At 41.8% G+C, this 25,678-nt stretch overlaps 1 protein-coding gene across 2 annotated transcripts in view; it reads left to right on the top strand.

Annotated features, from left to right (window-relative positions):
- UBE2R2 (ubiquitin conjugating enzyme E2 R2) overlaps window positions 1–25,678 on the top strand; it is a 111,357-nt gene that overhangs the window by 60,631 nt on the left and 25,048 nt on the right. For both annotated transcript variants that reach the window (XM_032139513.2, XM_032139512.2), the window contains exon 2: window positions 15,991–16,077. In XM_032139513.2, the coding sequence (XP_031995404.1) occupies window positions 15,991–16,077 (87 nt within the window). The remainder of the gene's footprint in view (window positions 1–15,990; window positions 16,078–25,678) is intronic.

Here is a 25,678-nt window from a genome sequence, read left to right as displayed (position 1 = left end):
GAATGTCTCAGCCAGAATTAGGCATTTATTTCACAGTGCTCTTTTAGCAACCAGTAGAGATTTCATTTGAGGCACTTAATTTGTAATCATTTATTTGCATGCCTGTCTTTTAATTAAAACATAGCCATTCAGGCATAGTGTTCTAAATATGTTTATTTCCTACCTCCCATATTGGTACATGGTAACATGTTTGGTTTTCAGTTAACAGTATGTTGAGAAATTGAATAAGTGAAAATATTTACGTAAATAGTGTTTGTATAACTAAAAATAGGTGTCTGATGAGTTCATTGATTTCATTGAGGGTACACTTAGTCCATTGTCAGGGTGAGTTGAAACTTTAAAAATTAATTTAAATAGGATATGCTTGTGAGTGGTTCAAGCATTTTAGGGAGGACATATGTGGTAATGGTACAGAAATGTATTTTGGAGGTACTTGTTCTTTTTATTTATTTATTTTTAATTCTATTTGCGATGGACTAGGGAAGTACTTGTTCTTAGGAGTTTGCGTAGTAGTCAAAAAAGATGTAAGGAGTTGCCTGAAAAAGAGCCTCTCAAGATTGTAATTAACTTCTGTAACAATTGCTTCTATTGAGGTGTGACGTCTCAGATTCATTTCCGTATTTATTTTTTTTTGAGACGGAGTCTCGCTGTGTCACCCAGGCTGGAGTACAGTGGCGTGATCTTGGCTCACTGCAACCTCCACCTTCCGGGTTCAAGCAATTCTCCAGCCTCAGCCTCCTGAGTAGCTGGGACTACAGGCGCGTGCCACCATGCGTGGCTAATTTTTTGTATTTTTTTAGTAGAGACGTGTTTTCACCATGTTAGCCAGGATGGTCTCGATTTCCTGACCCCGTGATCCGCCTGCCTCGGCCTCCCAAAGTACTGGCATTACAGGTATGAGCCACTGCGCCCGGCCTATTTCCTGTATTTCTCGAGACAGCTGATATATAGGTCAAATTCAAAACTTTACCTCATGAATAATTTTTTTAATTAAAGACAATTTTTTAGCTGGGCATGGTGGCTCAAGCTGGGATTACAAGCATGAGGGACCATGGGAGACTGAGGCAGGAGGATCTCTTGAGTCCAGGAGTTCGGGACCAGCCTGGGGAACATGGGGAACTATCTCTACCAAAAAAAAAAAAGTTATCCAGGCATGGTGGTGTATACCTGTAGTTCCAGCTATTTGGGAGGCTAAGGCAGGAGGTTCACTTGAACCCAGAAGATTGAGGCTGCAGTGAGCTGTGATCATGCCATGGCACTTGTCTTGGTGACAGAGACCTTGTTTCAAAATCTTTCAGAGCAGTTTTTAGGTTAACAGCAAAATTGAGAGGAAGTTACAGAGGATAATTTTTTTTTAGTGGTAAACTTCAATATTTAAAAATTGAGGCGCCAGGCACAGTGGCTCACGCCTGTAATCCCGCACTTTGGGAGGCCGAGGCAGGCAGATCACCTGAGGTCGGGAGGCCAAGACCAGCTTGACCAACATGGAGAAACCCCGTCTCTACTAAAAATACAAGATTAACAGGGCATGGTGGCACGTGCCTGTAATTCCAGATATTCAGGAGGCTGAGGCAGGAGAATCGCTTGAACCTGGGAGGTGGAGGTTGTAGTGAGTCAAGACCGTGCCATTGCACTCCAGCCTGGGCAACAAGAGCGAAACTCCATCTCAAAAAAAAAAAAAAAAGATTTGGTGTGTGTATGAATTTGGTTAGCAGATACACTTTAGTACACTTGCTTAACAGTTTCAGAAATAAATGGTTAAGATTTCATCAGGCCAGGCTCTGTGGCTCTCGCCTGTAATCCCAGCACTTTAGGAGGCTGAGGCAGGTGGATCACTTGGGGTCAGGAGTTTGAGACCAGCCTGGCCAACATGGTGAAACCTCATCTCTACTAAAAATACAAAAATTAGCCAGACGTGGTAGCAGGCACCTGTAATCCCAGCTACTTGGGAGGGTGAGAGGGGAGAATTGCTTGAGCCTGGGAGGTGGAGGTTGCAGTCAGCGGAGATCGTGCCACTGCACTCCTGCCTGAGCGACAGAGCAATACTCCATCTTAAAAAAAAAAAAAAAGATCTAATATCATAGATACTACTTTAACTTAATTAAATGGACCTGTAGGTAAATGAAAGTAATTTTTCTCTTTAATTTTGTGCTGCTGTTTTTTTCCCTCACCCCTTAGCACAGCAATGGTAAAATTTCTCCTAGGTAATTTAGGGCTGGACAACCAACTGTGACTTCTAGATATAATGAACTATTACTAAGTTATTGTTTTCACAGTTTAACAGATAGCATGATTAAGCAAAAGTTTATTGATAACTTGAATAAAAGGTTACTGCAGAAAGAACCAATGCTTATGTATATGCACTGTATAGCTGCAAAGTAAAGATAATTCCACATGTGACCTAAACATAAGACTCCCTAAGGCTATCAAACTTCCTAAGGAAGTTCAGTTATAACTCATAGATTTCATATGTACACAATTTCGAATGAAAAATATCCTGTAATTTATATTAAAACTTTTTTGGGGAGGGGCCAGGTCTCGCTCTGTCATGTAGGCTGGAGTGCAGTGGTACCATCACGGCTCACTGCATACTTGACCTCCCAGGCTCAAGTGGATACTCCCACCTGAGCATCCTGAGTGGTTGGGACTATAGGCTCAAGCCATCATGCCTGGCTAAGTTAAAAAAATTACGGTGTGTGTGGAGTCGGGGTTTCACCATGTTGTCCAGGCTGAACTTGAACTTCTGGGCTCAAGTGATCCGCCTGCCTTGGCCTCCCAAAGTGCTAGGGTTTCAGGCATGAGCCAGCCACTGTGTCTGGCCAAAAATTTTTTTTTTTGACAGAATTTCGTTCTGTCACCCAGGCTGGAGTGCAATGGCACAATCTCCACTCACTGTAACCTCCGCTTCCTGGGTTCAAGCGATTCTCCTGTCTCAGCCTCCCAAGTAGCTGGGATTACAGGTGCCCACTGCCATGCCCGGCTAATTTTTGTATTTTTAGTAGAGATGGGGTTTCACCATGTTGGCCAGGCTAGTGTTGAACTCTTGACTTCAAGTGATCTGCCTGCCTCGGCCTCCCAAAGTGCTGGGATTACAGGCATGAACCACCGCGCCCAGCCTTAACTTAGATTTTATATTTTCAAACTTAATTGAGTGTATCATTTCAGATGTCAATTTTCAGTGCAAAGTAGGTATAGACCATTGTATAGAAGATTCACAAGTGAAAAATCTTTTTTCAGTTTATAAAAATAATAACATGTTCATTGTATCAGTCATAAAGAAGTTACAAAGTTCTTTAAATGCCCCGTTCTTCCTCCCTTGCCCTCTGTTCCTGAGCTAATCATTGTTAATGGTTAGGAATGTGTCTTTTCAGTCTTTTTAAATATATACATAATGCATATGAAGAAATATATATGCACACATTGTTTTTATATATGTATATATATTATTATTATCTTTATCCTACCCGCCCCCCCTCCATTTTATTTTGTAATTAATTTCTACTTTTCATTTCATTTGTGAAAATTTCAGAATAGTTTTTTGTTTGTTTGTTTGTTTTAAGACAGGGTCTCCACCTGTCTCCCAGGCTGGGGTGCAATGTCAGGATCATAGCTCACTGCAGCCTGGGTTCAAGTGATCTTCCCACCTCAGCCTCTTGAGTAGCCGGGACTACAAGTGCACACCACCATGGCTGGCTAATTTTAAAGAATTTTTTTGTAGAGTTGGGGGTCTCGCTATGTTGCTGAGGCTGGTCTTGAACTCCTGGGCTCAAGTTGATCCTCCCGCCTCAGCCTCTCAAAGTGCTGGGATTATAGGCGTGAGCCACTGTACCCGGCCTCAAAATGTATTTTTAAAATATGTTTTGTTTTACCTTTTTTTTTTGAATTGGCCAGGCTGGTCTCAAACTCCTGACCTTGTGACCCACCTGCCTCAACCTCCCAAAGTGCTGGGATTGCAGGTGTGAGCCACTGTGCCTGGCCAAGTTTTGTTTTACTTTTTAAAAAACTTTAAATGAAAATTACTACAGCACCAACTAAATAACATGTATTTTTGAGACCTAACTGTAATGCTATTATCACAACTAAAAAAGCTCGTAATTCCTTAATATCCAGTCAATGTTTACATTTCCCTTGTTCTCATAAATTTAGTTTGTTCAAATCATACCCTGAAATTACTAAGATCTATAATGGGTAAGAGCAAATTTTCTAATATATTGAACTTTATTTTCCCTTTTACTTCTTGTGGAAAATACTTCAGTATTTATTAATGCTCCTGAATACAATGATAATGATTTAACCTTTGATTTGATGATTTAAGATTATCTTGGAGCCAGGCGTGGTGCCATACCCCTGTAATCCCAGCTACTCAGTAGGCTGAAGTGGGAAAATCACTTCAGGTCTTGAGTTTGGGCAACATAGTGAGACTCTGTCTCTTAAAAAATAAAAAATAATTGTGTCTTGGGATCCATTTTTGAAGGTTCTCTTAAAATTTGTATATGATCCTCGTGATAACTCCCTAGGGTCAGTGTTTTTCGCCATTTTATATAAAAAGGAACTTGAAATCTAGAGATTTAAATGAGTTGACCTAAGGTCAGAGGCCTAGCAAAGACAATGCTTAGAATTGTGCCTGACAAATAAAAGATAGAAAAATGTAAATTAAATAGTCAAGAATCATGCCAGGGCTACAACACAGGGCTACTGATTCTAGTACCTTCTCTTCTTCTTTTAAAATTGTTATGTTGTTCTGTGAATATAACTGAAATGGTATGAGATCTCATATTCATATGTTTACAGCAAGTTATATCTTATTTCATAAAATTTCAAAAAGGAAAGAAATTTCAGTGACAAGTTGGCTGAAGTAGGAGTATTAAATATGTGTATGAGGTAAGACATAGATAACTATAGGTCACCATATACATGTGAAATAGTATGTTTAAATTGTTAATAAGGACTGGGCATGGTGGCTCACACCTGTAATCCCAGCACTTTGGGAGGCCAAGGCAGGTGGATCACCTGAGGTCAGGAGTTGGAGACCAGCCTGACTAACATGGTGAAACCCTGTCTCTACTAAAAATACAAAAATTAGCCAGGTGTGGTGGCATGCGCCTGTAGCTACTCGGGAGACTGAAACAGGAGAATTGCTTGAACCTGGGAGGTGGAGGTTGCAGTGAGCCAAGATTGTGCCACTGCACTCTAGCCTGGGCGACAGAGCGAGACTCTGTCTCAAAAATAAGTAAATAAATAAACAGTTAATAAGGTTCTGAAAAATAAGTAAAATAATAGAGATAGAGATAAAATTGTATAATTGCTCAGGGAAGCATTACAGCAGGATATTCCCCCTGAATGTTAACTTCAGCTGAATAGTTGAGGATTATAAACTCCTCTGAAAGAGTTCTTAGTACAATTTAAATAGCCTTACCAGAAGCACACCAACCAATGTTACCTCTTCTAGTGGTAATGTAAGCATACTTTAGGCATGATGCTTTAAAAAAATCAATCATAAGGCCGGGGGCGGTGGCTCACGCCTGTAATCCCAGCACTTTGAGAGGCCGAGGCGGGCGGATCACGAGGTCAGGAGATCGAGACCATCGTGGCTAACATGGTGAAACCTCGTCTCTACTAAAAATACAAAAAATGTAGCTGGGCATGGTGGAGGGCGCCTGTAGTCCCAGCTACTCGGGAGGCTGAGGCAGGAGAATGACGTGAACTCGGGAGGTGGAGCTTGCAGCGAGCCGAGATCGTGCCACTGCACTCCAGCCTGGGCGATAGAGTGAGACTCCATCTCAAAAACAAATAAAATAAATTAAATAAATAGTTCGAGACCAGCCTGGCCAACATGGTGCAACCCCAACTGTACTAAAAATACAAAAATTAGCCAGGCGTGTTGGCACATGCCTGTAATCCCAGCTACTCCAGAGGCTGAGGCAAGAGAACAGCTTGAATTTGGGAAGTGGAGGTTGCAGTGAGCTGGGTGACAGAGCGAGACTCCATCTTAAAAAAAAAAAAAAAAAAAATACTTCTAGAATAAAGTCAAAAGGGTCACATTAAAACTACTTATGATTGATTTTTTTTTTTTTTTTTTTTTTTTGAGACGGAGTCTCACTCTGTTGCCCAGGCTAGAGTGCAGTGGTGCGATCTCGGCTCACTGCAAGCTCCGCCCCCCAGGTTCATGCCATTCTCCTGCCTCAGCCTCCCGAGTAGCTGGGACTACTGGTGCCCGCCATCTATGCCCAGCTAATTTTTTGTGTTTTTAGTAGAGATGGGGTTACTCCGTGTTAGCCAGGATGGCCTCGATCTCCTTACCTCGTGATCCGCCCGCCTCGACCTCCCAAAGTGCTGGGATTATAAGCGTGATGGAGGTAGTTTTAAAAAATTGTATAGTGGGCTGGGTGTGGTGGCTCACGCTTGTAATCCCAGCACTTTGGGAGGCCGAGGCGGGCGGATCACGAGGTCAGGAGATCGAGACCACAGTGAAACCCCGTCTCTACTAAAAATACAAAAAAAAATTAGCCGGGTGTGGTGGCGGGCGCCTGTAGTCCCAGCTACTGGGAGAGGCTGAGGCAGGAGAATGGCGTGAACCCAGGAGGCGGAGCTTGCAGTGAGCCGAGATCGCACCACTGCACTCCAGCCTGGGCGACAGAGCGAGACTCCGTCTCAAAAGAAAAAAATTATATAGTAGATAATGGTCAAAAAGCTGAAAGTTCAAGAATAATTCAAAATATTAGTAGATGCTTAGAGAAAATACAGAAACTCCATTAATACTACTAAACAATATTTATTAAGATTTAAGTAGAATATAATTAGGTTTGGTAAGGCTCTAAGAAAACTAATTCCATAATCATCAAAGTCTTAAGGTTGGTATTAATCTTTCCAGTTGTCTTATCTAAAGCTGATAGTATTATAATCTAAGGGCAAGTAGGTAAAAGAGATAAAACAGTGAAAATTAGCAATATATGAAACAGCCTTCATGATTTTTGCCTCTCTCTCTCTCTCTCTCTCTCTCTCCCCCCCTCCGTCTTTCCTCAGCCTCCTGAATAGCTGGGATTACAGGCAACTGCCATCACGCCCAGCTAATTTTTGTATTTTTAGTAAGTGATGGGGTTTCACCATGTTGGCCGGGCTGGTCTTGAACTCCTGACCTCAGGTGATCTGCCCATCTCAGCCTCCCAAAGTGCTGAGATTACAGGCGTGAGCCACTGCACCCATCCACCTATTTATATTTTTATAGCTTTTGTCAGTCACAGTTCTAAACATTGTTCAAACATTACCTCATTTAATCCTCATACAAACGCATTAAATAAGTACTATTATCCCCTTTTTACTGGTGAGGAAACTGAGATATAAATTAAGTAATTGAGCAATACGCAACGGCTCAGGGATCTGTCCAGGAGAACGATGGCTGTTTGGACCAGTGGCCCAGGTCCAAACTTACTAAAGTAATTTACTGAGGCAGTTGTAAGTAAAGGACGGCAGGCCAGGTGCAGTGGCTCACGCCTGTAATCCCAGCATTTAGAGAGGCTGAGGCAGGAGGATCATTGAGCCCAGGAGTTCCAGACCAGTCTTGGAAACATGGCGAAACCCTGTCCCTACAAAAATTAATGAAAAATTAGCCAGATCTGGTGGTGCGCATCTATAGTCCCAGTTACTCTGGAGACTGAGATGGGAGGATCACTTGAATCTCGGAGATGGAGGTTGCCATGAGCCAAGATTGCACCACTGCACTCCAGCCTGGTTGACAGAGTGAGACCCCGTTTCAAATTTACAAAAAAAAGGCAGGTTTATTAGAGAACATAGGAAAATACATTGCGAGCGAGGCAACCAGCAGCCTGCCAGAGGGAAGCCAACTGCAGAGAAACAAAAGCTTGCTAGAGATTTTATAGGATAGTGTTTATGCTGTATGCTGAAGAGGGCTTTGTGGAGTACTGAAAACGCCAAGGTTGCAGTGAGCTAACTTGCAGGTGTGTGGTGATAGTTGGGCACAGGAAGATTGTGAGTTATTTGCACAGGAGGACTTATGTGTCCTGGACGATGAAGAAAGGCTGACTTGTGGCTTATCTGCTTTCTTTTATTGCTTTTCCCTCGGTCCCACTAGCCTGTCCTTTTCCCTAATTAGGACTATACAGAGTCCCAGCATTTTAGGAGGCCAAAGTGGGAGGATTGCTTGAGCCCAGAAGTTTGAGACCAGCCTGGGAAAAATGGTGAAATCTTTACAAAAAATCAAAAATTTAGCTGGGCATGGTGGCATGGCCTGTGGTCTCAGCTGCTCAGGAGGCTGGGGCAGGATCGCTTGAGCCTGTGAGGTCAAGGCTGGCAGTGGTCCATATTTGTGCCACCGTACTCTAGCCTGGGTGACAGCTTAACCCTGTCTTTATCAGTTAATCAATCAGTCGATCAATATAAATTAAGTAAGGATTGCTTAAGATAACAGCTGAGTTGTAGAGTCAGGATTCAAACCCAGATAGTCCTGGCTTCTTGAGTCAATGTTCTTTACTGCTATCCTGTGCTACCTTTTATTATATTGGTGTGTATCATCTATTCTACATAAATTTTCATGCATCACTGCAAAGATTTCTCTTAGTATCCTAAGTAATCTTAACAAGACTTTTTTTTGAGACAGGGTCTCTCTGTCACCCAGGCTGGAGTGCAGTGGCGTGATCACAGCTTACTGCAGACTCGACCTCCTGGGCTCAGGTGATTTTCCCACCTCAGCCTCCTGAGTAGCTGGGATTACAGGCACGTCCACCACGCCTGGCAAATTTTTGTATTTTTTGTAGAGATGGGGTTTCACCATGTTGCCCAGACTAGTCTTGAACTCAAGCAACCTGCCCACCTAGGCCTCCCAAAGTGCTGGAATTACAGGCACAAGCCATGGCGCCTGGTCACAAGACTTTTTTTTTTTTTTTTTGAGATGGTGTTTTGTTTAATTTAATTGATTTCTGCTTTTATGTCAGTTCTTTCTTCTGCTTGCTTTTAGTTTAATTTCATAGTCTGTCTTCTTTCCTCTTTTTTTTATTTTGTTTGTTTGTTTGTTTTGTTTTTTTTGAGACAAGGTCTCACTATGGCACCCAGGCTGGAGTGCAGTGGCAAGATTATGATTCACTGCAGCCTCAACCTCCCAAACTTAAGTGATCCTTCTACCTCAGCCTCCCAAGTAGCTGGGACCTCGGGTGCACCATCATTCCTGGCAACTTTTTGTATTTTTTGTAAAGATGAGGTCTTACCGTGTTGCTCGGGCTGCTCTCCAACTCCTGTGCTCAAGCAATCCACCCGCCTCGGCCTCCCTAAGTAAGTGCTGGGATTGTAGGTGTGAGCCACTGAAACTGGCCTAATTTTGTATTTTTCTCATTTCTTAAGTAGAAGCTTCTATTATTGAAATGAGACCTACATCTTTTCCAGTGTAAGCATTTCTAAAAATTTCCATTTGAGTATTGCTTTAGGTATATGTTACAGATTTTCATGTCATTTTTTTCATGTTCAATTAAACAATTTTCTAAGTAACATTGTGGCTTCCTCTTTATACTGTGATTTGTACAGTTATGTAATTTCCAAATATTTGGGGATTTACTAAATATCTTTGAATTTAGAAAATCAAAATTTCTAGCTTAATTCATTGTGGTCAAAGAATATGCTATGTATTATGTCATTTCTTTAAACTTTAGATGTTGTACGTTTAGATGTTGTAGATAGATGTTGTACGTTCCAGAATATGGTATGTCTTGGTGCGTGTTCTGTGTGTCCACAAAAATAATTTGTATGCTGCTGTTGTTTGATGGCATGTTGTCTTCTGTATCCTTACTGAGTTTTTGTCTCCTTGTACTTTAAACCAGGGGTCCCTACCCGATACTAATCTGATACCACTTTGTGGCCTGTTAGGAAGTAGGCCCGCACAGCAGGAGGTGAGCTCGGCCTCCAGTCAGATCAGCTCGGGCATTAGATTCTCAAGGAGTGCGAACCCTGTTGTGAACTGGGCATGTGAGGGATCTAGGTTGAGTGTTCCTTATGAGAATCTGACTAATGCCTGATGATTTGAGGTGGAACAGTTTCATCCCCAAACACCCACCTCACTACCCTTCCCACTCCTCCGTCCTCTTGTCCATGGAAAAATTGTTTCAATGAAATCAGTCCCTGGTGCCAAAAGGGTTGGGGACCACTGCTTTAGACTGTTGAGAGAGAAGTGATGATATCTTCAACTGTAATTGTGCATTTTTCTATTTTTCCATTTGGTGGATAAAAGTTTTTAGTTAATCATTTTGTGTTCTAAAGCTCTGTTGTTACTAGGTGCACACACAGTTAATATTATGTCTTTGTGAATTGATCCCCTTATGAAATTACCCTCTTTATCTGTGATAATATTTTTTGTTCTAAAGTATACTTTCTCTGTTATTCAGGTAGCCACTCCAGCTTTATTAACTAACCTCGAGTTAGTTTAGTTTAGATTTCACCAGTTTCTGCACTAATGTATTAATTAAGGTATAATTCATATACCATAAAATTCACCTTTTAAAGTATATAGTTCGGTGGTTTTTAGTATATTCAGATGGTTGTACAGCCAACACCACCATCTAACTCCAGAATATTTCATCATCTCAAAAAGAATCCTCATACTCATTAGCACTCACTCTGTATTCTCCTGTGCCTCCATATCCTCATCTTATTTCAGAGTCCAGTTCAGGATATCACACTATATTTAGTTGTCTCGTCTTTTTAGTCTCCTCCAGTCTTTGATGGTTTCTCCGTCTTTCCTTATTTTTTGTGACCTTGACAATTTTTGAAGAGGATGGGTCAGATTTGGCAGAATATTCCTCCATTTGGGTTATCTGATGTTTTTCTCATGACTAGAATGGGGCTATAGATTTTGGGGGAAGAATACCACAAAGGTGAAGTATCTTTCTTACCACATCATATCAGGGAGGTCTTGATACCAATATGATTTACCGCTAGTGATGTTAACCTTGATCACTTGGTTAACATGTCTGCCAGATTTCTCTACGGTAGAGCTACTATTTCTTTCCATACTCTATTGTTAGAAAGCGAGTCATTAAATCCAGCCCACACTCTAGGAAAGGGGAATTCAACTTCACCACCTGAATGTGGATTATAATTATTTGTAGTACTACTGTAAGGAAGATTTGACCCTTCTCCACCAGTATTTTTCTATTCAGTAATACTTATCAGTATGTACTCATTTATATTTATTTCATATTTTGGGTAACAGTATTACATTATGTATTTTATAGCTTAGATTGTTCTAGTTTTGGCCATTAGGAGCTCTTGCAGGTTGGCTCCTATGCTGTTTTGAAATACTCCAATTTGTTTTCTTTAGCACTTACTTTTTGGCATTATAAGGTGCTCTAGGCTTGTCTTTTATTTTTCCTGCCACAGGTCTAGAATCAGGTGTTTCACCAAAGGGCCCTGGTTCCTTTTATTGAATAATGATATTTTATATTATTTTATTTATCTTTTGAGACGGAGTCTCATTCTATCGCCCAGGCTGGAGTGCAGTGGTGCGATCTCGGCTCACTGCAACCTCTCCTGCCTGGGTTCAAGCAATTCTACTGCCTCAGCCTCCCGAGTAGCTGGGATTACAGGCACCTGCCACTGTGCCTGGCTAATTTTTAGTTTTACTAGAGATGGGGTTTCACCATCTTGGCCAGGCTGGTCTTGAACTCCTGACCTTGTGATCCACCCGCCTAGGGCTCCAAAAGTGCTGGGATTACAGGCGTGAGCCACCATGCCGGCCAAATAATGATATTTTAGAAACCAAGGTCTCTGAGGGACCTGGGTGTTTGGGCTCCAGCCTTTTTTCCCCCCAATCAGCTTTACTGTGATTTTAATGCATATGTCATACAGTTCACCCATTTATTAAAGTATATAGTTTAGTGGTTTCTAGCATATTCACAAAGTCGTGTAACCATCACCAAAATCAATTTTAGAATACATTGTCATCTGAAAAAGAAACCTTGGGCCGAGGATAGTGGCTGATACCTGTAATCCTAGCACTTCGGGATTCTGAGGCGGACGGGTCACCTGAGGTCAAGAGTTTGAGACCATCCTGGCCAACATGGCGAAACCCCGTCTCTACTAAAAATACTAAAATTAGCCAGGAGTGGTGGCACATGCCTGTAATCCCAGCTACTCGAGAGGCTGAGGCAGGAGAATCGCTTGAACCCAGGAAGTGGAAGTTGCGGTGAGCTGACATCATGCCACTGCACTTCAGCTTGGGCAACAGAGCAAGACTCCATCTCAAAAATAATAATAATTTTAATTGTGTCCCATTTCTTTTTACTTTTGTTCCTTGTGTTCTTGGTGTCACATCTACAAAACTTAGTGAATGCAAGGTTATGAAGATTTACACCTATGTTTTCTTTTAAGAATTTTATAGTTTCTCTCTTATCTTAGTCCTCCAATTCAATTCATTGTTGACGCTGTCTACCTGGAGATAGCATCAGATTCTATAGGTTAAGGACTCAGTCCCACAAGAAAGACTGCCTCCATTTCGGATGCCTGTGGCAGACCTATACTCCTGATGAATCAGCTATAAATTGGGATTTCCACTACTCCCGCTTAAAAGAATAAGATCAATAAGGCCAGGTGCGGTGGCTCATGTCTGTAATCCCAGCATTTTGGGAGGCCGAGGCAGGCAGATCACGAGGTCAAGAGATCGACACCATCCTGGCCAACATGGTGAAACCCCGTCTCTACTAAAAAATACAAAAAATTAGCTGGGCATGGTGGCATGCCCCTGTAGTCCCAGCTACTCAGGAGGCTGAGGCAGGAGGATCACTTGAACCTGGGATGTGGAGGTTGCAGTGAGCCGAGATTGCACCACTGCACTCCAGCCTGGTGACAGAGCAAGACTCTGTCTCAAAAAAAAAAAAAAAAAAAAAAAGAATAAGGTCAATAAATTGACCTATCTTCAAATTCACTATTTTTTCTACCTGCTCAAATCTGTTGCTCAGCACCTAATTTTTTTTTTAATTTCAGTTTTTGTACTTCCAATTCTCCTCTTCCCCATTCCTTCATCAAAAGGAATGAACAGGCCAGTTGTGGTTGCTCACATCTGTAAATCCCAGCACTTTGGGAGGCTGAGGCGTGGGGATTGCTTGAGCCCAGGAGTTCGAGACCCAGCCTGGGCAACATGATGAAACCTCCAGCCCCACAAAAAAATTAGCTGGGCTTAGAGGTGCATGCTTGTAGTCCCATCTACTCAGGTGGCTGAGGTGGGTGAATCACTTGAGCCCAGAATGTCAGGGTTGCAGTGAGCTGTAACCCAGTGCACTCTGTCTAGCCTGGGTGACAGAGCAAGACCCTGTCTCAAAGAATCAACAGTTTTTGTACTTAAACAACTTAAGAATCTCTCTCTGTCTCTTCCCCCTCCCACCCCCAACCCCCACCTCTTTTTTTTTTTTTTTTGAGACAGGCTCTTCCTCTGTTGCCCAGCCCTGGTGCAGTGGTATGATCATAGCCCACTGCAGCCCCACCTCCTGGGCTCAAGTGATCCTCCCACCTCAGCCTCCTATGTAGCCGGGACCACAGACACCACCGTACCCGACTGATTTTTAAATTTTTTGTAGAGATAGGGTCTCGCTACCTTGCCTAGGCTTGTCTGAAATTCTGGGCTCAAGGGATCCACCTGCCTCAGCCCTCCAAAGTGTTGGGATTACAGGCGTGAGCCACCACTTTTTGTGGATTTTTAAAAATAATTTATCTCATTACTGATATTCAGTATTTATGGGTGAGACATCATTCTCATGCTTTCCTTTAAGTTCTTTAGCCATGATTTTCTTTAGTCCTTTGAAATGTTTAAAGGTTTAAAGATAAGCTGACTTAAGTCTTTGCCTAGTAACTTTAATACTTAGGTTTCCAGTTTCTATTGATTCTTTTTTTTTCTCCTGTTGTATGGACCATACTTTGTTCATACCTTGTAATATTTTGCTGAAAACTAGAAATTTAAATAATATACAGTGGCACCTGCAGAAATCCAATTCTCCTCTTCCCCAGGGTTTTTGTTGTTGCCATTGCTGCTCCTGTTGTAATTACTGTTGACTTCTCTTACCTAATTATATAATGTCGATATTATTTGTTATGTGTGGCCAGTGAATTCTCCACTCAGCTTAGTGGTCAGGTAATGATTGAACAGAGATTTTCTTGGTTTTCTAGAACCAGCTAGTTACCTAGAATTTGTGGAGAGGCTCTGCATATGTGTCATTGCACGTCTTCAATTTAATTCAGACAGTCATTTGCAAACTCTTTACTTTCTTGTTGCATACATTCTCAAGTTAAGCCAGAGGTATAAAGTTAGGGCCTTCTTAGGGCTTTCCTGAGCATGCACATAGTGCTGGCATGTGCATAGCTCTACACATTGTCATGGTATTACAGACTCACAATAATTTGTCAGAGCTTTTCAGAACCATAATGGACAACTCTTAGCCCAGCCCAGCTTTTCCTTAACGTTTTTTGGTTAGTCTGTTTTGTATTTTCCACTGCCTCGGGTACCTTTAAGATTAAATAGTTGCCTGCCATTGTTTTCATCAAAGCTGCCAAGGAAAATGTTTTCATATTGGCCAAGCTCCAAATCCGATCACATGTAGACAGCCTTGCAAGTGGAGTTTTCTAGGGAACCATAAGAAAGGTAAACTAATGACAATTCTCTAGGAGTAAGGCTTTGGCGAAATGCCAGCCCATTCTGTCCTCTCCAGGGCCTGTCAGCTTCCTTGGTTTTTACTTTGAATGTGTTTTAAGGCTGCTGCACAGCTAGAGTATAGGAGATTGGATTAGGGTAAGTTAAAATCACGTAGCTTGATGTTCTTACTGAATGTCAGCCATTTTCTTTAAATATCTACTCCTTGAATTGTTGCAAGCCTCTGGTTATTTTCTGGAATTCTGAAAATGTTGATGCTTATAATTTTTGGCAATTTTCTCATTGCTTTTATGGAAGACAGAACTTTTCAGGTTTTCTGGATTTCTTCATATATAAAATACAGGGATACTGCAAAGGACATTCACTGCAGCAGGATTTGTAACAGCAAAGGTGTGAGAAACAACCCAAATGCCCAAAATAAGGAAATAGTTTTATAAAATGGTTCATGTAGGTATACATTTGATGGAGTATAATGCAGATACTGTCAGTCACCCATGTAGAGAGAATATTTTATGGTGTAAAAAAATGTTTACAATGTGATATAGGTGAAAAAAGCAGAATACAAAATACGGTACGTTGAAGTTTTTAAAAATAAGTTTTGTAAAGGAAATCAGCAATGTCAGCATTTATTATTTCTGGGTGATAGAATGACAGTTAAATTATGTGAGTAAAAAGAAAAATACCGTTGTTCCATATTGTGTACCCTAAAATTAGATTATTTTGTTATAAAAATAAAATGTACAGAGTACTGTTTTTCACTCATGAGCCAAGTTAAAATTATGTATGTTTGTGTATGTGAGTGAGTGTGTGAGTTTTGGTGACTTAAAATAGCCTTTTATAGGGGCAGGGCACAGTGGCTCACACTTGTAATCCCAGCACTTTGGGAGGCCGAGGCAGGTAGATCACAAGGTCAAGAGATTGAGACCATCCTGGCCAACATGGTGAAACCCCGTCTCTACTAAAAATGCAAAAATTAGCTGGACGTGGTGGCGTGCACCTGTAGTCCCAGCTACTCGGGAGGCTGAGGCAGGAGAATCGCTTGAACCTGGGAGGTGGAGATTGCAGTGAGCTGAGGTCACGTCACTGCACTCCAGCCTGCTGACAGAGTGAGACTCCGTCTTTAAAAAAAAAAAAAAAAAAAAAAAGGCTTTTATAAATATTTGAAGGGATGCTGTAAGAACATACTAATGACCCTGGCACTGGGGATAACAAAGTATGTCTGAGCTACTTTAATCTCAAGAGTTTACTCTATGAAAGGAGCTTTGTTTCTGTGGGGTGTAGTAGGGTGAATTATTAGGCAGATGAATAAGTTATAGTCTCATTTATTAGCATTTCATTTTTTTTCTTTTCAGGCGCATATTAAATTTCCTATTGACTACCCCTATTCACCACCTACCTTCAGATTCTTGACCAAAATGTGGCACCCCAACATTTATGAGGTAAGAGACATCCATCATAAATTTCTCTGAAGATTGTTTTTTTTAAATCAGTACTTTAAAATAGCCTATCTCAGCACACTTTGATAGTTAGGCTTTTGTAGCCATAGAGAAATATTAATGATTTTGCACTTCAGTTAACAGTTTCTGGATTAATTATTTAACATTTGTGTAGTTTTATAATACCCTGTGTATATTCTACAGGGTAAAGGATAAAGTAAAGGATTTGGGCTTTAGACTTTTGCTGTTCATTGCTAGGGTTATAATACACATGTGTTTAACATGTGCATTTAAAAATTTAGTAGATAATGTAATATAAATTTATTTGTATGCCTATCCTCTAACTTCACAGCAAGGGTCACCTGTTCCTATGATGAGAGATTCAGCTTTTGGCGGGGGGAGTGGGATTTATCGCATTACATTTGGACTGGCCTCCTTTTAGGAATTGCTGCTGAACATTTGAGAGGCTCTTTTGGAATAAATTCAAGGTGAGGTTCTTCTACTAGACAAGTGCACATGCCTCAGGGAAGGGGAAGCATTTCTAGCTTTGTTGATGGAACGTACTTAGCTTTGGGCTAATCCATAAGGATACTATAATAATGCATTCTGTTTCTCAGGATGATATATCAGGGCCTGCTAGTTTTTTTCTTTTGAGGCTACTCTTCACTATTCTATAAGTGTACTTTTTTATTTGTTTGTTTGTTTTTGAGACAGTCTCGCTCTGTAGCCCAGGCTGGAGTGCAGTGGCTCAATCTCCCTCACTGCTACCTCTGCCTCCCAGCTCCCAGTTCAAGCAGTTCTCCTGCTTCAGCCTCCCGTGTAGCTGGGATTACAGGCAGGCATGCGCCACCATGCCCAGCTAATTTTTGTATTTTTAGTAGAGATGGGGTTTCACCATGTTGGCCAGGCTGTTCTTGAACTCCTGACCTTGTGATCCACCCACCTCGGCCTCCCAAAGTGCTAGGATTACAGGCGTGAGCCACCGCGCCTGGCCTACTATTCTAAAAGTGTGTTTTTAAATCTCCAAATGTTTTGGGGGTTTTGCAGGTATCTTTCTGTTAGGAACTTCCAGTTAAATTCCATTGTGATCTGAAAGCAGACATTGTATGATTTCTATTTTTAAAAATTTGTCAATATGTGCCTTATGGCCCAGAATGTGGTATATCTTCATGAAAGTTCCATGTGAGCTCAAGAACAGTGTGTAATCTGCAGTTACTAGTGTAGTAGTCTACAATGCTCATTATATACACTTGAAGAATGGTGTTGCTGAGTCCCGCTATGTCTTTACTTATTTTCTGCCTGCCAGCTCTGTCCATTTCAAAAAACAAAACAAAAAAAACCATTCTGTAATCTTTTTCGTTGCAATATGGTTTTGCAGTGGTCTCATTTTTTCATAGCAGCATCCCAAGCATAGAAATTGCTTTAGATTCTTGCCATCTTAGTCATGCATCAGTTCTTTTTTTTGGCCCTGTGGATGTTGGAAGTACCTTTGCTCCAGAAACTGAGCTAACATCACCTTTAAATTGCTTTTATTTTATTTATTTATTTGTTATTTTGAGACAAAATCTCTGTCACCCATGCTGGAGTGCAGTGGTGCGATTTCAGCTAACTGAAACCTCCACCTCCTGGGTTCAAGCGATTCTCCTGTCTCAGCTTCTTGGGTAGCTGGGACTACAGGTGTGCACCACCACACCCGGCTAATTTTTATATTTTTAGCAGAGACAGTGTTTCACCATGTTGGCCAGGGTGGCCTCGAACTTCTGACCCCAAGTGATCCACCTGCCTTGGCCTCCCAAAGTGCTGGGATTACAGGGTAAGCCGCCATGCCCGGCCGCCTTTAAATTGCTTTTAGGCAAGAAATGGAGAACCCGCTCTAGGGTCTTGAATTTGGAGTTCATTCTGTATAAATGAGCACATTGGGGCAGCTGTGTCATTTTCCACAGTCTGTTTCTTATGTAAGACATCTTAATTTTTCTTTTTCAGACAGAACAGACTGGTACTGAAATGACATATAGTTTTCTTTTTAGAAATAAGCTTTCTAAATATTGTTTAATATTTGACATAATATAAATAAACAATAGTGAATACACTGTTTTGTGTAACAACGTTATCTTCCTTTTGTAGGAAAGAGTCTGTAGAAATAATTCATTGTTTCCTAAGTTCAAACTGAGTTCAGTACGCACAGCAGTATTTTGGTATCTGTCTTAGTACATTTGCCTAGACTGGATAATATATTAACAACAGAAATTATTGCTCACAATTCTGGAGGCTGGGAAGTCCAAGACCAAGCCACCAGCACATTTGGTCTGTTGAGGGCTTGTTTTTCATAGATGGCGCCTGTTTTGTTGCATCTTTATGGGAGAAGAGGCAAGGCAGTTCTCTCTTGCCTCTTTCTTTTTTTTTCTTTTTTTTCTTTTTAGTAGAGACGAGGTTTCACCATGTTAGCCAGGATAGTCTTGATTGCCTGGCCTCGTGATCTGCCTGCCTTGGCCTCCCAAAGTGCTGGGATTACAGGCGTGAGCCACCGCGCCTGGCCCTCTCTTGCCTCTTTCATAAGGGTGCTAATCCCATTCATGGGTGATGCCAAAATTCAGACCATGACAATGTCCCTGTCTAATAATTAAAGGTTTTTGCCTTTACAGTTATGTGGTGTATATATAGATTTTAGATAGCAAGAAAGAAGTGAGAAGGAGCAAACTTTTGTCTTGCAATTGAGAGGTAATTACTTTTGTTTTTTTGAGATGGAGTCTCATTCTGTCACCCAGGCTGGAGTGTGGTGGCATGATTTCGGCTCACTGCAACCTCTGCCTGCCTTCAAGGATTCTTCTCCCCCAGCCTCCTGAGTAGCTGGGACTACAGGTGCACGCCACCACGCCCAGCTAAATTTTGTATTTTTAGTAGAGACGGGGTTTCACCATATTGGTCAGGCTGGTCTCTTAACTCCTGATTGTGATCCTCCCACCTCAGTCTCCCAAAGTGCTGGGGTTACAGGCGTGAGCCACTGCACCCAGTGGAGAGTTAATTGCTCTTAAAGCCATATACATACTGTTTTCCATCTCAGTTATCTAATTTCCAAACACCTCTCCAAAAAGAAACAGAAAAATAGGATAAAGGAGTCAAAGCTCTACAGGAACGAAGTGTAGGTAGGTAATTACACTCCCCTTTCCACTTTTTTTTCAGTACGTAGGCTTTTAGTTCTTTCATGAGATACCATTAGATCATGATATAAAATTTTTTCCATATTCATAATGAATTTTTCTACAATAAAATGCATGCATATCCCATAAATGTGTAGATATTTTTCACACACAAATGTTTTGTTTTTAAAGAAGTGATAGGCCGGGCGCAGTGGCTCACCCTGTAATCCCAGCACTTTGGGAGGCTGAGTTGAGGAGTTCGAGACCAGCCTGGTCAACATGGTGAAACCCCGTCTTTACTAAAAATACAAAAATCAGCCGGGTGTGGTGGCACTCACGCCTGTAATCCCAGCTACTCAGCAGGATAAGGCAGGAGTATCGGCTTGAACCCGGGAGGCAGAGGTTGCAGTGAGCTGAGATCAAGCTAAGGCTGGGCTCGGTGGCTCACGCCTGTAATCCCAGAACTTTGGGAGGCCGAGGCAGGCAGATCATGAGGTCAGGAGTTTGAGACCAGCCTGGCCAACATGGTGGAACTCCGTCTCTACTAAAAATACAAAAATTAGCCAGGCGCGGTGGCAGGTGCCTGTAATCCCAGCTACTCAGGAGGCTGAGGCAAGAGAATTGCTTGAACCCGGGAGGCGGAGGTTGCAGTGAGCTGAGATCGTGCCACTGTACTCCAGCCTGGGCAACAGAACAAGACTCCGTCTTGCGGGGAGGGGGTGGGTGGGGGAAGAAGTGACAAATCATATTTAGGAATTAAATTTGATGTTGTCAAAGGAATCATAAGAAACTCTTCTCACGAGACTATTAACCTTCATAGCAGTATGGAAATGGTATCAGAATTGAAATTTTTGAGGGCCAGTGTTGGTATTTGTGGTAATAGAGATCTAGAGACCCCATCTGGCCAAAAATAGTTTCTTATGTCATGTTTTTTTTTTTTTTTTAATTTTTTGAGATGGAGTCTTGCTCTGTCACCCAGGCTAGAGTGCAATGGCGTAATCTTGGCTCACTAGAACCACCGTCTCCTGGGTTCAAGAGATTCTCCTGCCTCAGCCTTCTGAGTAGCTGGGATTACAGGTGCCTGCCCGGCTAATTTTTGTATTTTTAGTAGAGACGCGGTTTTACATCTTGGCCAGGCTGGTCTTGAACTTTTGACTTCGTGATCCACCTGCCTCGGCCTCCCAAAGTGCTGGGATTACAGGAGTGAGCCACCATGCCTGGCTTTTATGATTTTAAAAAGACAGGTGTGGTCAGGTGTGGTGGCTCACGCCTGTAATCCTAGCACTTTGGGAGGCCGAGGTAGCCGGACCACTTGAGGCCAGGAGTTCAAGACTAGCCTGGCCAACACAGTGAAATCCCACCTCTACTAAAAATAGAAAAAATTAGCTGGGCATGGTGGCGCACACCTGTAATCCCAGTTGCTCGGGAGGCTGAGGCGTGAGAATCTCTTGAACCCAGGAGGCGGAGGTTGCAGTGAGCCAAGATTGCACCACTGCACTCCAGCCTGGGCAACAGAGCGAGACTCCTGTCTCAAAAAATAAATAAATCAAAAGACAAGCGCTGTGGTCACAGTTTATTAAATAAATGTATAGATATATTACTGCAGCCCCCAAAAGTTGTAAATAACTGTTGTGTTACATGAGTGGATTTATTTTAAAATTGTCTTCTCCTTGGCCGGGCGCGGTGGCTCATGCTTGTAATCCCAGCACTTTGGGAGGCCGAGGCGGGTGGATCACGAGGTCAGGAGATCGAGACCGCGGTGAAACCTCATCTCTACTAAAAAATACAAAAAATTAGCCAGGCGTGGTGGCGGGCGCCTGTAGTCCCAGCTACTCGGAGAGGCTGAGGCAGGAGAATGGCGTGAACCCGGGAGGCGGAGCTTGCAGTGAGCCGAGATTGCGCCACTGCACTCCAGCCTGGGCGACAGAGCGAGACTCCATCTCAAGAAAAAAAAAAAAAAATTGTCTTCTCCTTGAGTTAAAGCTGCAAAACTTTTTGTTGTTGTTGGCTGGGCACAGTGGCTTATGCCTATAATCCCAGCACTTTGGGAGGCTGAGGCAAGTTCACCAGGCATAGCGGCACATGCCTGTAGTCCCAGCTACTTGGAAGGCTGAGGTGGGAGGGTCACTTGAGCCTAGAAGGTTGAGGCTGCAGTGAACTGTGTGTATGTATGTGTGTGTGTATATATATATATGTTTATATTTTCATCATTACCATATTTGTGAAATTCATTAGTATCAAGGGAAAACTAGGAAGACTAAGGAAATTTGATAGGAATTTGTCATCAGTGATTGTACTGCACAGTCTATTTCCTTTCTGCTTTGCACTGTGTTTAGTGAGCCTTAATATATATGTTACTGGTTACATTCTGGTCATATTGTTAAAAAGTAGACAACCAATGAGCACCATATTTTTCACAAACTGTATTACAATTAGAGTTCATATAACACTTTCTTTACTACAGACTTCACAGATATGGCAACACATAGAATTTCACTGTTCATTGGTACCTAAACATTTTTTATAATAGACATTAATTTTTAGAGCAGTTTTGGGTTCATTACAAAATTGAGGGGAAAGTTCAGAGAAAAAAATTGCTGATTATTTTATTAATAGTTACTAGTGTGTTGTAGAACACAGTATGGCGCTTTTTATAAGTTGCTCTATGGGGATATACATTATAGGTTTATCTATATGGTACATTAGCCATCATTTAGAATATGTTAATATTTAGGCCTCTAAATTTGTACTTTTCAGAGCTGAGCTCTGGTTTGTAAATAACTTGTCACAAGCAGGATTTTATGCATATTTATGTAATTCTTGGATTTACAGATCTTATCCATTTTCTCTTAACATTTTAAGGTATAGGGAAAAGGTTTCCTAAGTATTGACATGCCCAGATTTGGCCATATATCAGAATCATGTGGAGAAGTTATTAAAAAGAATCCTGGAAATTTTTATTTAATTGGATTTGGATGGGGTGTAGGCTAGATAATTCTTCATTTTATCTTTTAGAATCCCCATTCTAGAGTCCAATAACTTCCTCATTAAAAAAAAAAAGAATTTATTGAGATGAAATTCACATACATAAAATTAACCATTATTTAAAGTAAGCAATTTGCAGGGAGATCCCTTGAGCCCAAGAGTTTGAAGTTGCAGTGAGCTATAATCATGCTACTGCACCAGCCTGGGTGACAGAGCAAGACTGTATCCTTCATTCATAAATAAATAAATAAATAAATAATCAATTCAATAGCATTTAGTACGTTCATAATGTTGTACAACTATTAATGCCTCTATGTAGTGGTAAAGCGTTTCCATCACTCCAACTTAAAATACACTACATATGGCCGGGCGCGGTGGCTCACGCTTGTAATCCCAGCACTTTGGGAGGCCGAGGCGGGCGGATCACGAGGTCAGGAGATCGAGACCACGGTGAAACCCCGTCTCTACTAAAAATACAAAAGAAAAATTAGCCGGGCGTGGTGGCGGGCGCCTGTAGTCCCAGCTACTCGGAGAGGCTGAGGCAGGAGAATGGCGTGAACCCGGGAGGCGGAGCTTGCAGTGAGCCGAGATTGCGCCACTGCACTCCAGCCTGGGCGACAGAGCGAGACTCCGTCTCAAAAAAAAAAAAAAAAAAATACACTACATATGAAGTAATTTCTTGCCGTTCCCATGTTCCCTCAATCTCTGGCAACCACTCGTCTGCTTTCTGTCTCTATAGATTTACGTATAAATAGCATCATATAATATGTGACATTTTGTGTCTGGCTTGTTTCACTCAGCACAATATTTTGGAGGTTCATCCACGTTGTAGTATGTATCAGTACTTCATTCCTCTTCATGGCTGAAGAATATTGCATTATATAGATATACCACAATTTGTTTCTGCATTCATCTTTTGATGGACACATTTGGATTGTTTCTCCCTTTTGTATATGTGAATAGTGCTGCTCTGAACATGCATGTGCGTGTAGTTTTTGAGTACCTATTTTTAGTTCTTTGGGTTACATACCTAGGAGTGGAATTGTGGGGTTAAATGGGAATTCTATGTTTAACTTTTTATTTATTTATTTTTTGAGACAGAGTCTCGCTCTGTTGCCCAGGCTGGGATGCAGTGTCAGGATCTCAGTTCACTGCAACCTCTGCTCCTGGCCCCAAGCTATTCTCATGCCTCAACCACCCAAATAGCTGGGATTACAGGTGTGCACCACCACGCCCAGCTATTTTTTGTATTTTTAGTAGAGACGGGATTTTGCCATATTGGCCAGGCTGATCTAGAACTCCTGGCATCAAGTGATTCACATGCCTTGGCCTCCCAAAGTGCTGGGATTACAGGTGTGAGCCACTGCGCCCAGCTGACTTTTTCTTCCTTCTTTTTTCTTTTTTTTTAAACCCATTTTCCTGTTAGTGCTGGGATTACAGGCATGTGAGCCACTGTGCCCAGCCATCTTTTAAATGGACTGTCAAATTTTTTCCCATAGCAGCTGAACTGTTTACATTCCCACCAGCAGTGTGTGTGTGTTCCAGTTTCTTTACATCCTTACCAACACTTGTTATTTTCCTTTTTTTAAAAAAAGGCTAGGTGCAGTGGCTCACATCTGTAATTTCAGCATTTTTAAAGGCCAAGGCAGGAGGATTGCTTGAGGCTAGGAGTTTGAGACCAGCCTAGGCAACATAGCAAGATCACCATCTCTATATTTTAAAAAAATAGGACAAAATATGGCTATCCTAAGTGGGTGTAAAGTGGTAGCTCATTGTGGTTTTGCTTTGCATTACCCACATGGTTTATGTTGAGCATCTTTTCATGTGCTTATTGGCCATTTGTATATCTTCTTTGGAGAAATGTCTGTCCTAGCTCATTTTTTATTTTTCATTTGTTTTTGGGGAGTGGGGTCTTGCTGTGTTGCCCAGGCTGGAGTGGCCCAATCATGGCTAACTGCAGCCTCAAACTCCTGGGCCCAAGCAGTCCTCCCACGTCCGCCTCCCAAGTAGCTGGGACTACAAGTGTGTGCCACCATACCTGACTAGTAAAATTTTGGGGGGGGGGGGGTGCCAGGTGTGGTGGCTCGCACCTGTAATCTCAGAAGTTTGTGTGGCCAAGGTGGAAGGATTGCTTGAGCTCAGGAGTCAGGACAATCCTGAGTAACAGTGCAACTCCATCACTATAAAAAAAATTAAAAATTTATCCAGGTTTGCTGGCTGTCATCTGTGGTCCCAGCTACTTGGGAAGCTGAAGTGGAAGAATCACTTGAGCCTGGGAGGTAGAGGCTGCAGTAAGCTGAGATTGCACCACTGCACTCCAGCCTGAGAGACAAAGTGAGACCTTGTCTTTTTATGTCACCCAGGCTGGTCTTGAACTCCTGCCCTCAAGCAGTCCTCCCCGTTCAGCCTCCCACAGTGGTGGAATTATAGGCATGAGCCACTGCACCTGGCCTTCCCTATTATTGAAATGGATATCTTTTTGTTACTGAGTTTTAGGAATTCCTTATATATTATACATATTAAACCCTTATCAGATATATGATTTGCAGATGTTTTCTCCCATTCTATAGGTTGCCTTTTCACTTTCTTGATAATGTCGTTTAGATGCATAAAAGTTTTCCATTTTAATGAAGTGCAGTTATTTCCAAGTCTTTGATCTATTTTCAGTTAATTTTTGTATATGACATGAGGCAGGAGTTCAGTTGCATTTTTTTGTTTGTAGAAATTCAGTTGTCCCACCACCATTTATTGAAGAGTCTGTTTTTTCCCCATTGAATGGAGTTGGCATCCTTGTCAAAATCAATTGGCCATCAATGTATTGGATTATTTCTGGACTCTCAATTCTAAATTATGTTCCATTGGTTTATATGTCTGTCATTATGCCAGTACTGAACAACATGGTTGTCTTTGTAGTAATTTTTAAAATTAGGAAGTGTGAATCCTCCAACTTTTTCTTTTTCCAAATTCTTTTGGCTCTTTGGGTCCCTTAAATTGCTATATAAATTTTAGGATTACCTTGTCAATAACTGTAAAATGGGAAGGTAGGATTTGGTAAGGATTGTGTTGAATGAATCTGTAGATCAAACTGGGGAATAGAACCATCTTAACATCATAACCCTACATTTTTTCAGGTCTTTTAAAATTTCTTTGAGCACCGTTTTGTAGTTTTCAACGTATAAGTCTTTTCCTTTCCATGACTAGATTATTCTCTCTCTCTCTTTTTTTTTTTTTTTGAGATGCAGTCTCACTTTATCGCCCAGGCTGGAGTGCAGTGGCTTGTACTCAGCTCACTGTAACCTCTGCCTCCCGGGTTCAAGCGATTCTCCTGCCTCAGCCTGCTGACCAGCTGGGATTACAGGCATGAGCCACCATGTCTGGCGAATTTTTTGTATTTTTGTGGAGACAGGGTTTCACCATGTTGGCCAGGATGGTCTCGAACTCCTGGCCTCAAGTGATCTGCCAGCCCTGGCCCCCCAAAGTGC

This window comes from Hylobates moloch, unplaced genomic scaffold (assembly GCF_009828535.3).
Source record: "Hylobates moloch isolate HMO894 unplaced genomic scaffold, HMol_V3 SCAFFOLD_19, whole genome shotgun sequence".
Taxonomy (NCBI): domain Eukaryota; kingdom Metazoa; phylum Chordata; class Mammalia; order Primates; family Hylobatidae; genus Hylobates; species Hylobates moloch.
This window is presented reverse-complemented; position numbering and strand designations above follow the sequence as displayed.